This window comes from Cygnus atratus, chromosome 5 (genome assembly GCF_013377495.2).
Source record: "Cygnus atratus isolate AKBS03 ecotype Queensland, Australia chromosome 5, CAtr_DNAZoo_HiC_assembly, whole genome shotgun sequence".
Lineage (NCBI taxonomy): Eukaryota > Metazoa > Chordata > Aves > Anseriformes > Anatidae > Cygnus > Cygnus atratus.
In genome coordinates, this window is record NC_066366.1 from 37748781 (window position 1) to 37764686 (window position 15906).

At 54.0% G+C, this 15906-nt stretch overlaps 2 protein-coding genes across 3 annotated transcripts; one reads left to right on the forward strand and one right to left on the reverse strand.

Annotated features, from left to right (window-relative positions):
- Positions 1-735: 735 nt before the first annotated feature.
- On the reverse strand, positions 736-3276 carry SYT8 (synaptotagmin 8). The gene is made up of 8 exons (XM_035539649.1): positions 3165-3276; positions 2644-2801; positions 2231-2326; positions 1858-2025; positions 1558-1725; positions 1301-1418; positions 1055-1188; positions 736-969 (listed from the first exon to the last, which is right to left on the reverse strand). Exons 1-8 carry the CDS (start codon positions 3274-3276, stop codon positions 736-738), a joined length of 1188 nt encoding a protein of 395 aa, XP_035395542.1.
- Positions 3277-5965: 2689 nt separating this feature from the next.
- LOC118244778 (cytosolic 5'-nucleotidase 1A-like) lies at positions 5966-12971 on the forward strand. Of its 2 annotated transcripts, none has more exons than XM_035539966.2 (7): positions 5966-6129; positions 7873-7917; positions 8494-8661; positions 9017-9146; positions 9337-9459; positions 10551-10729; positions 11262-12971. In XM_035539966.2, the coding sequence occupies exons 2-7, from the start codon at positions 7873-7875 to the stop codon at positions 11562-11564; spliced, it is 948 nt and encodes a 315-aa protein (XP_035395859.1). In that variant the 5' UTR covers positions 5966-6129; the 3' UTR covers positions 11565-12971. The 2 variants fall into 2 exon arrangements, with proteins under 2 accessions (XP_035395859.1, XP_050566813.1); XM_050710856.1 differs by having other exon boundaries at positions 5998-6129; positions 7807-7917; positions 11262-12925.
- Positions 12972-15906: the final 2935 nt, after the last annotated feature.

Below are 15906 nucleotides of genomic sequence, written 5' to 3' on the forward strand. Positions count from 1 at the left end.
CTGAACTGAGATGAGGGCTGCAGCCCAGCCTTCATCAGTGTAGGGTGCTCAAAGCATGAAAGCAAGAGGACAAGGTGCACGCTCAGCACCACCCCACCCCAGCAGCACCTCCAGGTTTGGGTTAAAACCCCGTGGACTTGGCTCTGTAGGACTACATGGGGTAGATGGAGCCAGCACAGCAGCTTCATCTGCAGGGTCCATAGGGATGGTTGCTGGTGAGTCCCACCCCCTGGGACACATCTCAGGGTGCACAACCCAGCACGGGCCAAAATGAGGCCAGGAAGAGGCTAAGAGTGAAGCTGTATGGACAACTAGGGGCTGATTTTGCTGTTTCTTTTAGCTTCTTGCCAGGACACAAAGTGTGCTTATCACAGAATCAGTAAAGAGTTAGTCCCGTGTCTCCAATGCTTTCCTCACCAGCCCATCCTCTTCCTCTCCCCCCAAGCCTCTTAGGGTGCTTCAAGATCTTGGTCTCAGTTAAAAACCCTCAAAAATTAAGTTAAAAACTTCAAAAATACCCAGGGACTCAGTGTTTTTCCATGAGTCTTTCTGTATTTGTCCCCCTACCTGCGAGGGGCTGGGATTAGCCAGATCTGCGTCCACACCATCCCCTCCAGCATCCCCCCGGTGCAGATCTGCTCTGCTTTGGCATTGCCCAGGGCACGAGGTGCACCAGCAGCCAGCTCCCCTCTTGGCCAAGAAGAGCCCTCAACCCATTTGGGGCTCTCAGCCCCTCTATCTGGTGGCCAGGGGCAGCTTGAGGTGGGACTTCAGCCCCAGGGCTTTGTCCACCACGTCGGCGGGCTGCAGGCTGTGCCACTGGGCCAGGGGCCGGCGCGGGTTGGCCAGCATGTCGGACCAGTGCCGCAGCTGGTTGCCCGTGGCCCGGCAGCCCAGGAAGAGTTTGCCGATGGGCTCGTTCTTGGTCACTCTGTCGTAGTCCCAGATGGAGATGACAACATCCACATTCTGGTGGGGACAGAAGAAAGAGCATCAGTTGGACCCGCATCTGCCCAGGGACCTGCTCAGAGATGGGCGCTGCAGGGAAACCCACCTGAATCTGGTTGAAAGGCACCTCAAAGACAAACACCTCGTTGAAGTAAGGGCTCAAGGTGTTTTTCTTCACACTTGTTGTCTTCTTCTTCCATTTCTTCCTGTTCAGGATGAGATGCACCTTGACAAAGGGATCTGAGGAGAGAGAGGACACAGTTCCACACCAAGATCTGCAAAGCCCTGAGAGCTCTCGGTGCTATCATTAGCACCAGGTAGGGAGCCGTGAGCATGAGCAGCTCCTGCCAACCTGCCAGCCCGTGGGAGTCCATCCGTTTCAGCTTCTTGGCTTCCAGTATGAGCACTGTCAGCTTGCCGGTGCTGGGGACATAGCGCAGCGAGAAGCAGATATCTCCCAGCTGCTCTTGCTGATGGAGACGTGGGCAATGAGTGGGGGTAGCGGGCACAGGAGGTGCCCTCGAGGCAGACGAGACCCAAAGCTTTACCTCCTTAGAGGCTGGCAAGAGGAACAACAACGTGTCCCTCCCAGGGGCTTTTCCCACCAACCTTGACTTTGCTGGCCACTGCCAGGTCGCTCCACTGCTCGATGACGTGCTGCAGGTTGACACTGGCCAGTGGCAGGCGGACCTCACCAATGGTGTCGTGCTTGGCAAAGCGGTTGAAGTCGTGGATCTTCATCACCAGCGTGGACTCGGACACCTCCGCCTGGGGCAGCTGCAGGGGAGGACCCGCGCAGGATGGGGTGACAGACACAATGACAGCAAAGGTATCTCCCTGCCTGGAGAGCAGCACCCATGCACTGCTCCCGATGGGATGAAGGAACCATCATCAGCCAGGGCATCCTACCTGGAAAGTGAAGCTCTCATTGAAGACAGGGCTCAGGGTCTTGCGGTAAACCTTGGTCTCATACTTCTTCCTCATATCAGACGTCAGGTAGACGATAACATAAGGGTCAGACGTGCCCCTGTTGTCCATGGCCTTCAGATCAGCTGCTTGCTTCACGCCGACCTTCAGCTTGAAAGGAACGACGCATGAGGTCACCGCGTGGAGGAGGATGGGGACAGGTGAAAAGCAAGCAAGCGCACAGGGAAGATGTCACCATGCCATGTCAGCATGAAAGCCAGCAGGGTAGGGACAGGAGGTACAGCAGGGATGGATGTCTGGGTCCTGATGGGCCACGGAGGTACCATGCAAGAGCCCAGCCTCACAGCAGCCCCACCTCCTGCGCGTGGAAGTTGTACTCCAGCGAGTACTGCAGCTTTCCTCGCCCCATCTGCTCCGGGCCCAGCTCCAGGTCCTCCATCTCGGGCTGGACCTGCAGCAGAGAGCAGCACAACCCTCAGGGTGGGGGTCCCAAATGCTCAGGTGTGTCCCCATGCATGGATGGGACCCCCAGCTCTGTTCCCAGCCCATGGGGACCAGGCTGAGTGCTTACGTCCCCGCTGTCTGTCCAGGCACAATGCACTGTGCAGACCAAGATGCTCCAAAGATGAGGTTTAAAAGAGCCATCCCCCCAGGAAATCCCATCTACAACCAGTCCCACTGCTCTGGGGACCAGGGGGAGAGACGGGCAGCGCAGGGCAAACCTCCCTGCTAGGAGGGTGGTGGGGAAGAGGGGAAAGCAGGACGCACAAGGCTGGCTGTGGTGGAGCTGCTGAGGGCAGGCAGGGTGACTTTCTCCTTCTTCTTAGGCTTCTTCTTGGCACAGCAGCACCTGATGATGCAGATGAGGAAGAGGAGGAGGAGAACAGCCACCACCAGAGCCACGGCAATGAGCGCCCATCTGGGTACTGGTGCAACGAGGTGGACAGAAGAGTTAAAACCAAACAAAAACATGCAGAGTGCATTTATATTCCCCTCCTGGTGTTACAGCATTACAAAGTTGCATTTGGGGGGCTTGACCCTAAAATCCTGAAAAGGCCCAGCGCTAGGAAGCTGCAGGTAGAGACCATGCCTGACACGGGTAACAATGATCTCTCTTGGGGAGGTGTGGGGCTGCTCTGCAGCATGCCTGGCCATGGTTGGCTTCACACCCCTTTGGAAAAAAGGATTTGGAATGGGGGAGAAGAAGGGATGAAACCTGGGACAGAGGCAGGGCCCCTAGGATAACACTTCCGAAGGAGCAGGGCAAGAGCAGCCCCAGCTGTACTCACATGGGATGCGGCCAACGAAGCCACTGAGGAAGCCCGGCGGAGCCGTGGTGGCCACGGGGCTACCGGGGAGTGGGGAGGCTGTGGCCCCACTGATCCTTGATGCCTTGGCCATGGAGAAGTGCAGGTGACCTGGGGAGGCAAACAAAATGAACAGGGTGGGGATTTCCTTTCCAGAAGCACATGTGCTGCTGGTGGCGCAGAGATTTAATGAGTAAACACAATTAAAATCCTAAGATAAAGACCAGAGTAAGCATTTAGGGCTCGGCTGCTTTGGAAATGAGGTGTGAAATGGAGCAGAGCGGTTTCCACAGGCAGGACGGTCTCTGCTCGAGCTGGTTTTTCATTTAATCCCCATCTCCCCTCCGTGGCCAATTCCTTTACTTCAATGCAGCCCTTCCCTCCCCTCTCGCAGGGCTTGGGGTTTGCTCCATCGCTTGCAGCTGGTGGCCACATGATGGTTGCCAGCAGTGCCACCGTGCCAGCTCGGAAACTGCGTCAGCCTGGCTGGTGCACATGGCAACGCTGACGTGCATTAAGGGCAGGCTTCACGTTTAAACCAGAACTGGTGTTGTTTTTTTATTATTATTATTTTAATTGATGGGCTCTCCTCGCATGAACGTTTCATTGTAACCTAAGCTTTCTTCTCTCCCTGCTTTGGATGATGAGCAGCAGCAGGGCTGCTATGACTTGGGGTTGAAGGAGCCAGCAGAAGAGCACATCTCATGCTAGAAGCCTCCAAAGGGACCAGAAAACACTCTCCACAGCCTCCTGGAGGCCAGCCTTTAAGGAACTGTGGCCCGGGGCGTGTTCCTCCCAGCACGGTGACGAGGGCCGGCAAGTATGCATGTGTTTACCTTGGCCACACCAGCACTGCAGGGCTCCTTGCACAGGGATGCTCTTTAATTTTATTTTATTATTTTTTAAGACAATAGGGCTCGAAGAAGAGCTCTTTATCCCTGCTGGGGCAGCAGGATGCAGGTTAAATGACTTGCCCAGGGCCATCTGGGACATCGGTGTCATTGGAAACTCACACTCAGCTCACAGCCTCCCCATCAAGTTTTAGTGGTCTTTTTCTCCTGTCCCCACATGCAGAAAGTAGCAGCAGCCTGGTGATGTACCTTCGTTATTCAGGAGGCTCCAGCTTTGGGTAGTGGCAGCTTGGGCAAGCAGATGCCCACCCCGCATGGGTTGAGATGTTTCATCACGTTTTTCCCACCAGAGCCCCATGCTGTCTGGTTTCAGTCCCAGTTAAAAGGAAAAAGCTCAGCCCAGCCCTGTGAGGTGACCTAAGCCGCCGTTTTGGGGACAATCGGGACAACCCAGCCACCCCCTGGGAGCACCAAGCATCCCTGCTTCTGCAAAAGGACTTGGGGAGCCCTGCCCTTCTCCCCCATCCCATGCTGACCAGGGTCCCAAAACCAAACTTACCGCAGCGTCTCCTTCCCAGCCTCAGTCTCCCTTCCCCTCTGCTTGAGCTCCTGGTCCAGCCACGGCACGTGGCAGGGACATGCTGTGGGACAAGACAGGTCCCCGACGGGCACGGGGCTGGGGGCACAGCAGGGACGGTGACTTCCCCATGCACAGCACAGCCGAAACTGGAAAGTCTGCTTTGCCAGCCCCACCTTGCCGCTGACCCAAGCGGTGCTCACGCAGGCAAAAAGCCAGCGGGGAACTCCCTGCCCGAGCAGGAAGCACAACCTGCGCTCCTGGCTGCAGCGAGCTGACCAGCATCACTGCTGGGGAAAAATCCAAACCTCCAGGCCAGCCTGGCAGCAGTGCCAGGACGGGGCACAGCACGAGGCTCTGTGCACTTAGTGCAAGGGGATGGGTCAGGGGTGATTTCAGCAGCATCCACCCCTCAAACTGATCCTCGTTTCTTCCCCAGCTGTCAATTCAGCCTAAAAACTGCCTTGTCCCTGCAGACATTTAGGGCTGCTGTTGGAAGTGGGGAGCAACATCATGAGCGCCCGATGCCCAAAAGCAGCAGCACACCCAAGAAGTAAGGAGAGGCCCCAGAAACCATGCTGGGTCACCCGTCCCTCTGGATTTTCCTGAAGCCACCAAGGCATTGCCACACCCTAGAGAGGTGCCAGGGATGTCCTTAGCCCCCACAACACAACCCTGCTCACAAGCACCCTGCCATCCTGCTGCATGGAGAAACATCGTCTCCAGGAGCAAGAGATGCTGCAGGAGTGATGCTGCAGCAAGATTTTGGAGAGGGGACACACAGATGCCAAAATACCTTTTTTCCTGAATTGGCAGACCTGGAGGATGTACAGGAGAAACATATGGGGGAAACTGAGGGGGGGAAAGGGAACACATCCAATAAAATTACTCAGGGAAAAGGGGTTCACACACGCATGCTGAATGCTGAGCTCATCGCCAGCACTTTCAGCTGGCTGTCTGCTGAAGTCAAGCATCTCAGAGAAACAGCTGCATGGCAGCAGGACCCTGCTTGCAGCCTGTGATGTGGGAGGAGATCTGGTAATGCATGGCAATAACCCCAGCTTTCAGAAAAGAAAGGAAAAAGGACCTAAAATTGGTGCAGTAAACTTACAAATGTGAAGAGGCTGTCCTGTGCACACTCTTGAAGAGGTACTCCTGTATTTTTGGTCAAAAGCATGACAGCTATGCAAGCGAGGGCTAGGAAATGAGAGGTCCAGAGGCACATTTCAAATAACCCACCTACAAAAATAAACTGAATTACAGTGCTTGTAAGTAGAAGTTGAGAAAAAAAGCTCCCCGGGAGGCCATCCGGGGCTGATTCGGGAAATGCCGCCCAGGCTGGGCACGAAGCCAGCCCGCAGGGCTGCCTACAAATCCCAGCACGCCGGCAGCAGGGCTGAGCCCCAGCACAGCTCCTGCCTGCTTCCTGCCAGCTCCAGGGAGATATCAACAGCAGCATCTTGGGCGAAGCTGGGCAGAGGTTTGGACACCACACCGGGGAAGGGAGGCGGCGCTAGAGGTGAGTTTGGGCTTTTGTCTCTAGCAAAGCCTCAACACTCTTTCCCAGCTGGAGGTATGCGGTGCACACTCTTTGCTAAGCTGTGGGGTCCAGCAAGCATCTGCCTTAACTATTTGTGTGTGTGGAATTGCGTGCATGTGTGGTGCTTGCAGGAGCTGTGTGCACATGTAGGTGTATGTGTTACATACATATCTGCGTAAGGGCTGTATGTAAACAACGCTTCAATTACTACAGGAAGAGAGAGGGGGAGAATCAGGCTTGGTTTGCCAGGTTTCAAGGGACAGAGCAGAAATTAAAGAGGTTGCTCTCCCTCTGCGATGTGGATCTCAACTCCTGTCACCTCTTTCACTTTCGCTTTAAGAAAAGAGGCCCCAAAACATTACATATTTTAAGCGCTCCTGCCTGGGTGAAATCCCTTCAGGGGAATTCTCCCTGGTCAGACAGGCTGGCAGCTGTCACCATGAGGGCTTGGCAGGATGAGACCCTTCCCCACACAGGGTGCAAGTGGAAGAAGCATAGAGATACTCAGCATCTCCTAGGGGAGCAGCCCTGCTGACGGGGCTTTTCACCCCAGGGAGGAATGGGGGAGCACATGTGCAAGAGTATGCCCCTATTTAGATTATATATGAAGTCCTTTCATCCATACATCCAAAGGGACCACTAGATGAGTATCTGAAGTCCTCCAGCAGCAGGCATGGCAGGACAGCAAGGAGGGTGAAGTCCCTGGCAATAAGACATTTGTCAGTGAGATTTTCCCCGTGCAGACCCTGACTCTTCACCCTGTATGCTCTTTCTGGTGTATGCTAGCACAGCCTCTCACCCCATTAATCAGGCAGCACATTAAAGGGGGAAACAAGGTTTTAATTCCCTTGCCATTCCCAGCACTTCCAGGCAGAGCCGTCCTCGCCTCCTCTGCTCTCCAGAGAAACCCCACAGCATATTTTTAGGAGCTGTGGGGTGGAAATAACCCCTGTGGGAACAGGAGCCAGCCCCATCCCACAGGCTGAATCCCGATGTCCACTTATAGCACTAACTAGTACAGAGAGATGAAGTGTACAGCAAGGTGGTTATGGAAACCACAGGACCTGGGCACGCAAAAGTGGAATTTCTTCCTTGGCTACTAGGCACAGGCAGACCATGCAACTCCCCAGGACTTTGGTCTGCCTGCACATATGCCTGTGGCTTATGGCATCCTGCACCCAAGCATTCACCACGCATCTTGACTTACTTGGGCCTTTTACACCCACAAAGGAGCTCCTCATGCAGTGAGTTTGCTTATCCGGGGATAGAAATTCTCCATTCGGACAAAAGGTAGCAAGAATTGCAGTAAGAATGCAAGCTAGAAGCCTACCTGTAAGATCTTTTACAGGCTTTTTAGATTCACTCAATCCCCAAGCCTCATTTAGGGTACATAAAGATTTAGTTTGCTGCAAAAAAAAGTTTGCTGAGAAAAGAGCTCCACAAACTCCTTCAGAAATTCCCAAAGGAAAAATATTCTTTGGGAGGGGGGAAAAGGTGATCACTGCTTGAAAAGCCACTCTTTCATTGTATTTAATTAGAGCTCTCAGGCCAGGTTTTCTCACAGCAAAGCTGTTGTCAGCAGAAGCAGGCTCATTTTGTTTGGGCAGGATACTCAACCCTCTTTGCCATTTTTCTTCTCTATTCTTCCCCCTTTAGACTGGTTGTATTATAATGCATCGATTTAATTGTACATTTTCTCTTGTTTGATGCTGAAACTGGAAGATGGCAGAGCCTGAAAGCACGGTTATAAACCCCAGTGTGAAACAGGTAAGAGTTGCTTGTTACAAAATGCAGATCCTCAGCCTCAAGTACATTTTGAAATGTCACTGTAGGAGATGACACCACAGCCTGAAACTGTGGTGGCCCAAATTGTTGGTGCTTCAGTTGCATGGACAGGATTGATGCATTTGCTCACACTTAATTTTGGAGTGGCCAAGGAGAAAGCAGCAGTTTCTACTTCATCAGTCTCTCCAGAAGAGAGATAAAGTAAGAATAAAGACACCAGGACATGCCCAGCTCAGCCCAAGCAGTTGACTACAGCTGTGCTGTGCCCACAGATGCACAAATGATGAAGCAATCCCCTCCCGTGTGGGCTGTCCTCAGAGCATATTGTGCTTACCAAACAGGTTGGGGTTTCACAATTGCCTGCTTCCATCCTCGGTGACCTGAAGATGATGAAGTTTGATACCTCTCCTTCAAAGGCTCTCTGGCATCAGCAGAGCCAAGAAGCATGACGCATGGGTGATGCCTCCAATGTCCAGCCCCACTACCCCACGCTTACCCCACCACCCCAAGCTCCTCCGTTGTGTTCCTCCAACCCTTCTTTTCCTCCTTCCCCTGCAGAAAGACCCCAACAAGGCACTGGTCATTGCGGTGACCACCAGAGCCATCTTCAACCTGGAGGAGGAGCACCAACTCTACCTGGAGAAGGGCAAGGAGGAGTATGTGAGGCATCAGCAGGCCAACCAGGACAGGCCCCTGCCACCAGGCACAGCCTTTGCCTTCATCCAGGTGAGCCCCACGCCGGGCTGGGGGCATATGTCAGCACTCACAGGCCAGGCTGAAGGCTCAGCCTTCCTGGCTGTAGGTCTCAAACCCTACCCCAGGGTGCAGGTACAACACTCCTGAGACCTGCTCCTCACCAGTCCCACATCTCCACCTCCTTGCTGGTGCCCTGCTCCCTGCCCTCCCAGCTGTGCTTTGCACAGGATGGCTGCTCTCCACCCCATGCTTGTCCTGCCATAGGTGGCAGCTGCAGTGCAATGTCCACACTGCTCACATCCTCCCCCCAGCCACTAACCACAGGATTGCAGAATAACCCTCACAGTCATGCCCCTTGCAGAAGGGTCTTGTCTGTTCCTCCCAGGCAGTGCAGTATGTGAACAAGAAGATCCTGGAGAGCAACCCAGCAGAGGAGGACCTCTTTGACATCCTGCTGCTCTCCAACAACAGCCCAGAGAGCGGTGTGCGCATCATTAACAGTGCTAAGCACTACGGTAAGGGGGCACACCCCTGAGGGTGGGTATCTTCTCCCCACGGGGGCTGAGGAGCAGATAAGGCAGTGGTGGTGCATCAGGAGCAGAGACAGGGCCAGGGAAAAGCACACAAAAACCTGGGGAGGTGAAAGGGGTTCATAAAGAGAAATTAGCCCTGTAACAGACTTTGCTTACATTCCCTGACCCAAAGGCCTGGAGATTTCCAAGTTCTGCTTCGTCAGTGATGAGGACTCCACGCAGTACCTGAAGTCCCATGGGGTCAAGCTCTTCCTCTCAGCTGACAGGACAGACGTCTGCAATGCCCTCCGGAGAGGTGCGTCTCCCCCTCCATCCCACCTCCCCAAGCACACCACGCTTTTCCCAAGCAGCAGTGCCAGAGCTCATTCTGTCATGGGTGAGAGGGGATGAATGGCACCCTGGCCACCACCGTAGTCCTGAATGCTTCTTCTGTCCCCACCAGTAGCCCTCAAAGAGCAGGGGTTTACAGACTGCTTCACAACGGAATGCTTTATGTGTAAATCTGGCTGCAGCTCTGCTATGCACAGGTCCTTTCCTGCAGAACATTTAAACCTTTCTAACCCACAATGCTTCTCCCTGGATCAGTGAGGGAGCATCATCAACTTCCAGGGCTTTGTGAGGATGCTGTGGATACTTGCTTTCTTGGTACATGCAGAGTTCTTAATGATAAATGTAAGCACATGGTTGACCTGGATTTGAGTGCATGCAGCCCCTGACAGTTCTAATGGGGTTAATCTCCTCCTTATTAATTTGCTTGGGTATGAGCACATCAGCTGGCCAAGGTCCTTCAGGTCAGGAGCAAGCCAGCCACAGCCCAGACTTCCCTCAGCTACAAAGCCCAATCCTGAAGTCTCCCTGAAGATCATTACTGCTCTAACAAGTGTCTCATCTGGGGGCCCCAACCCATGGATGAGAGCAGGCAGGGAGCAGCTTGTAGGAAAAGACCTGTAATTAAGCCAATTACCCCAATCAAGCAGAGGTGCCAGGCCCTATTACTCACAGCACAGAGTGCTAAGTCTGGGCATTAACACCAGGCTTGGCAGAGGGACCGGGCACCAGGAAGAGTGCTGCCCATGCATTAACAACAACCCAGCAGTTCTCCTAGCAGCCCTCAGTGTCCATCCAGTCCCTGATCAGCAGCATTGCCTTGCGCTCCCCAAACAATCCGGCCTTGGAAAGGCCGGGATGACCTCCATGGAAACCCTCCTTGCTTGGAGAGCCCAACCACAGACAGTGCCTTTTCTGGAGACTTTTTTTTTCTGAAGATATTTGTAGCGTTGGATGGGGCCGTGGAGGCATGGAGGGGAGCTGCCCATGCACAAGGTGCCCCCAGGACATGGTGGTTCCCTCATTCCCCCACCAAACCCATCTTGTTCCATCCCACAGGGGTCTCGGCAGCGCTCGTCTTCCAGCAGGAGGTGCAGGCCCCCAGCACCCCGCTGCGCGTGGCCTTTGATGGGGACGCCGTGCTCTTCTCCGATGAGACCGACCAGGTCTTCCGGGAGCAGGGCCTGGAGGGAGCGATGCAGTACGAGCGGGCGATGGAGGCCGTGCCCATGGGAGAGGTGAGCGAGGCGGCCACAGGCCCCACGCCCACCATCAGCATTGCCCCTGCTAGGGCTTTGCTGTGGGTGGCCAAAAAAGCACAAGTTTTTATGGGTTCCCTTTGCATTCAGCGCTGCTCTGTCCCAGTGGGGGCTGATCTGGAGTCCCTCCAGAGATGGACCTGGCATGCTGTCTTCTGTAAGCAAGCATCTGCTCCCAAAATTTGGGGCTACGGTTACCCAGAGTGTTCCTGTGGCCTTTTGTAGGCTGGGACAGCTTGCTGTGCCGATCCCCTCACCCAGGGGTGCTGCACCTTCTTGGTTACCTCAGAATTAGCATGAGCACCAAAAGGCTCACTCACCTTCCTGCTGAGCACCCCAGGGCATGTGTGTGGCCAGTACATAGCACCAGTCCCAGCACTGCCCAAACCTACACCCAACAGGCATTTCTGTGCACTGCAGAGGCCTAAAAGACATTGAAAGGGGAAAAAGTGGATTGAACAGATGCTTCCTTCCTTCCTACCCACTCTCAAGTGTCTTGCTGTGCTTCCAGGGTCCCATGAAAGCCTTTGCCATGCACCTGGGGAAGATACACAAGAAGTTCAACCGTGAGGAGTGCCCCATCCGCACCTACCTGGTGACTGCCCGCAGCGGCCGGGACATGGGCATCCGAGCCATCAAGACACTCCGGGAATGGGGTCTGGCCATTGACGAGGCCTTCTTCATGGATGGGGCTCCCAAAGGCCCCATCCTCGCCCAGATCCAGCCCCATATTTTCTTTGATGATGGTCTTCATAACATCCAGGGGGCTCAAGATGTGGGGGTACCCTCTGCCTGGGTCCCCTCATGCTGCTGATGGACTAAGGACCAGCAGCTCTCAGGACTGGTCCAGCTGAAGGCCAGCTTGTTAGAATAGGAAAGATTTATTAACCTGCAGCAAGCAAACCTCAGGGAAACGGGGTGAGAGCATTGCCTGAGAGCACATACCACCAAGCAAGACTGAATGCTTCTGAGACGAGGTCCTTTAGGCCAGAGATGCAGCTGCTCCAGGAAAGACAGACACCTCTGCTGTGACTCCAGGGATTGCCACCTACCTGTCTTGTAGGGCCTGGGGGCTTCCTTCTTCTACAAGGATAAACAAAGCTACTGCCCCACACATGCGGGGAAGGAAGCATGAAAGTAAGCACTAAAAAAGCAAAGTTCAGTGGTACTTAGCCTCCAAGATTTAATCTCAGGAGCTCTGCTCAAAGCAAGTCCCCAAGACCCTGCCTTGGTGGACATGCTCAGTGCAGCTTCCTAAGAAGAATGATGCATCACCAAGCCCCTCATGCAGCTCTGACCAACAAATTCAGCACAAGGATAGACCCCAAAGCTGTAAAGCACCTATAAGCTTTTAGAAACCAATGAGTAGGTTGAGGAAAGAAAGCCCAAACTGTAGCCCCATATGTATTAGAGCACAAATACCCTTTTTTAGGCATTGCTCACAGAGAGTGCCCTTAGGAGGCCCAGACCTGTAGGGGACAGCTCCTGGAGCAGCAGGAGATGCACCAGGGACGAGAACAAAGCTGCAAGATAGGTCCATCCAGGAGACCGATGTAGCTCTGGGGTTCCTCCAGGTGAGGGCACTAGAGGCGGCCACCTGCGGCACAAGCTATGCAGGGGGATAGGGCTTAGGGCTGCAGACCATCACCCAAACATCCAAACAGCCCTGGGTGCCAAAGCCTGAGCTTAAATAGGGCTGAGAGTGGAGGGCGTGGGTGGGGGCCCCAGGTGAAGCTGCTCAGGGCAGATGTGGTCCTGGGCTTGCTCAGGACCACCGTGCCTACCCAGTACAAAGCCACCCCTATGCAGGGATGCCTCTCCTCTGGCCCTTTTGACTCTGCTCCTAATTTTACCAGGCAGAAAACAGCCCCAAAACTTCACTTGGAGGTTTCTCTCCCCAGGGCTGGATATCAGTGATTGCCACTAGAGGCCACTGTGCTGCCCTGCTGCCACCCATGCTGTGGGGGAACAGGACCATTCCCCCAAATCTAACACGTAAAAGCAGCCATGAAAACCACCCTGGTCCCCAGCCCATCCTGAAACTACAAGTTCCCTTTGCTGCATTAATTTTCCATTTTTTTTTAATTAAAAAAAAAAAAGAAGAAGAAAAAAAAGAATAAAATGCAAATTTTATGGCAGAACAGAGAGAAATAATCAGATTTTTTTTTAAGGTTTCATCACTCTCACCAATGCTTTTTCCCCCAATAAATAAGTAAATGACACTTGGTGTGATTTGCTGGTGCCCCTGGTTGAGTGTGCTTGGGAAGAGGGGTGCAATATCTTGGAGCTGCTTTGCAGACATGGAGGTTTTTTATCCAGGCCTTACCCAGACGTGTGCACATGGAGCACGTCAGGCTGGGCTTGATGCTGCTGCGAGCACAGGAAACCTTCAGTGGGTTTTGGATTAGCTCCTTGCAGAGCAAAGGCCATCAAAATCCACACACAAACCTCAGAAAATGCCAAAATCTTTAATTTAAAGCAGTTTTCCCCCCACCCCATGTACCTCCATGCTAGCTCCCACACGCACCTACCCAGGGGATTTTCTCCACCCAGAGCATGGGACCATGGGCAAGGCAGCGGTCCCCATTGTGGGACATGGGGTGGGTGCCATGTTCTCGTCTATGTCCCTACTGTCCCGGTTTTGGGGCAGGTCTCATCCCGGCAAGGGGATCTTCCAGAGGGAACCACCTCCAAAAAAAAACCTTTCTGCCAAGTCCAGATGCTGAAATGAGATGTCTAAAAGTAGTGACATCAACAACATCAGCTCCTAATGATTTGCTAATAAGGCTAAGTACCTGTCAGCCTCAATCACTGAGCAAACATTAATTATGGGATGCTCCAAACAAGCGGGGGCAGATGTTCGTCCCACTTGTATGGAGGTCAGATATTTTTGGGCTTGGCAGCCAAGTGCCTGCATCCGGCCTGGTGGCACCTCACGGTGGGGACCTGCAGGTGGTTGCAGATATCCCGACCATCCTGAGCTGCTCTGACCTTTGCCAATGGCCATGAGGCAATCCCTCACCCCGAGATGAAGCTAAATTTAAGGCTGGCTCGGTCAATGCCTTGGGTGAGGGGGATTAGCTGAGTCAAGACGGCTGGGGACAGGAGCACGTGAGCGGTGGCAGGCCGCGAGGTGCTGAGGCAAGGGGAACAGGCCGCGTGCCTTCCTCCAGCACTGTCAGCACGGCAGGAGGGGGGTGACAAGGCAACATGTGCCCAAAATGGGGAAAAAAGGAAGGAAGCACGGGGTTCGGGGGATTGCTTCACGCAGAACCAAGTGCTGCTGCTTCAGCCTTGTCACCCTGTGGCTTTCCCTGCCCTGCTCCGAAGGTGGAGCGTCAGAAACAGCCTCCAGCAAGCACTGCTGCAGCTTAGCCACCTGTCATGTGGGGAAACTTCTTGCTTCCATCTTACAGACACCTGCAATAAATTCATTAAAGGTTGGGACAATAACGCCATCATCATTGCTTGGGACATTCCTTGGGTCTTGACTTTCCAAGGCATTTGCAAGGGTGCAAGTGGTGCAGAGGGGTGCAGAAGGAGGTTCCTGCACTTAATTTTGGCTGTTGCTTTCCAGCAAGTGCTTTGGCACCCCACATAGCCCCAGCCAGAGCTGCTTCATGTTACTGTCCCCTCAGTCATTGACCCAATGCTGCTTGGGACACCCCTGGGACCCTAACTCTAAGCCAACGACTCAGCTCCCTCCATGCTGATGTAGCTCCAATCAGCCACACAAACCCCCAGAAAAGGAGAAAGCTATCAACAGTGTCTTCCACTTTTTCTTTTATTTCCACCCGTATCCCCCCCAAGTGACCCTCACCCTTCCAAGCCAACCCTCCCCCCCAAACCAAAGGGATTTAGTGTTTTGTCACATGGAGGTGCTCTAATTGCATAACCTATGGGCTTTTTGGGGACTGACTGGGTTAGAAATTAAAGGAAATCATTAAAAATAATGCTGGTGAGAAAAATCAGAGGGATAACCCTCGTTATGCCTGCTTGGAGGCACGTCTCATTTGGGTTGGGGCTTCCTGTCTGGGGTCAGGGGGTGCCCATGCTGATTGCACCCCTGCCCGGCTCTGTCCCACGGCAGCTTTTCTCACCGGGTGCCCGCAGGGGCATTGCTCAAGGTATGTAATGCGGGTGCATGGGGTGCCCATCGCTTCCTGGCGTGGGAGGCAATGAATCGACTCCATCATTGCCACTGCCACCCATCCCGTCAGCTGCCCGCCGGGCTTCTTGTCACCCGTACACACACGCAGCTCCTGCCAAAATAAATAAATAAAAAAAATCGGGGCGAGGCAAATACAGCGAGCTCCCTGCCCCGAGGAGAGGATGCGTCCCCATGGTGGGTGCCAGGCGTGGCCCCGGAGTTGGTGGCTGCGGGGGTGGTGGGACAGGGGTGGGGAAGGATGCTCGAGCCCCCACGGGGGTGGAGGGGCTTTGGGCAGGGCCACGGACACGGAGGAAATGGGGACAGGAGATGCGAGGCTTGGCTGCAGCCCAGCGTGGGTGAAGACACCAGGGTCGCTCATGGGCTCGAAGACAGGCATTTCCCTAAGCATTTTGCTGCATAAAACCATTTTTTTCAGGGGAAATAACTCAGGGAAGGCATGCAAAAGCTCAAGTCTCCCAGCTGTGGCCACTAGTGAACTATCCTCACCTACCACCAGGACTAGGGTTTGCAGCAAGACACCAAAGGAACAACTGCCACCCAGGCTAGCTCAGTGGCAGCCATACTTAGTGTCTCCCCTGGGTCACCACAGCCCCTGCTGGCAGCAGAAGGGTGTTAATGTGTGTGCCCTGCATCCAAAGCAGCCCCAGTCAGTTGGCACCGATGGCACAGGACCGATACCCATCAGCCAGCTCCATCATGGGTGGCTCTTCCTCAACCCTTCTCCCTCGCCTTTGTGTCAAAAAGTGAATTTTTGTGAGTTTCCCACAGGTTTAGGAGATGGCGCTGGGGACGGGCAAGGTCCTGGCACCGCGCCAGGAAAAAGTTATCATGGCTCCTCTCTGTGCTTGGGGCTGGTGAATCAGGCGCTGCTAATTAGCTGCATCCATTAACATTGGCACCCGCTGATGTGGAGTCACGGTGTTTTTAACCGTTTCACCCCACGCCTGCCCAAAGCACAGGACCCACCCGGTCTTGCCAGCGT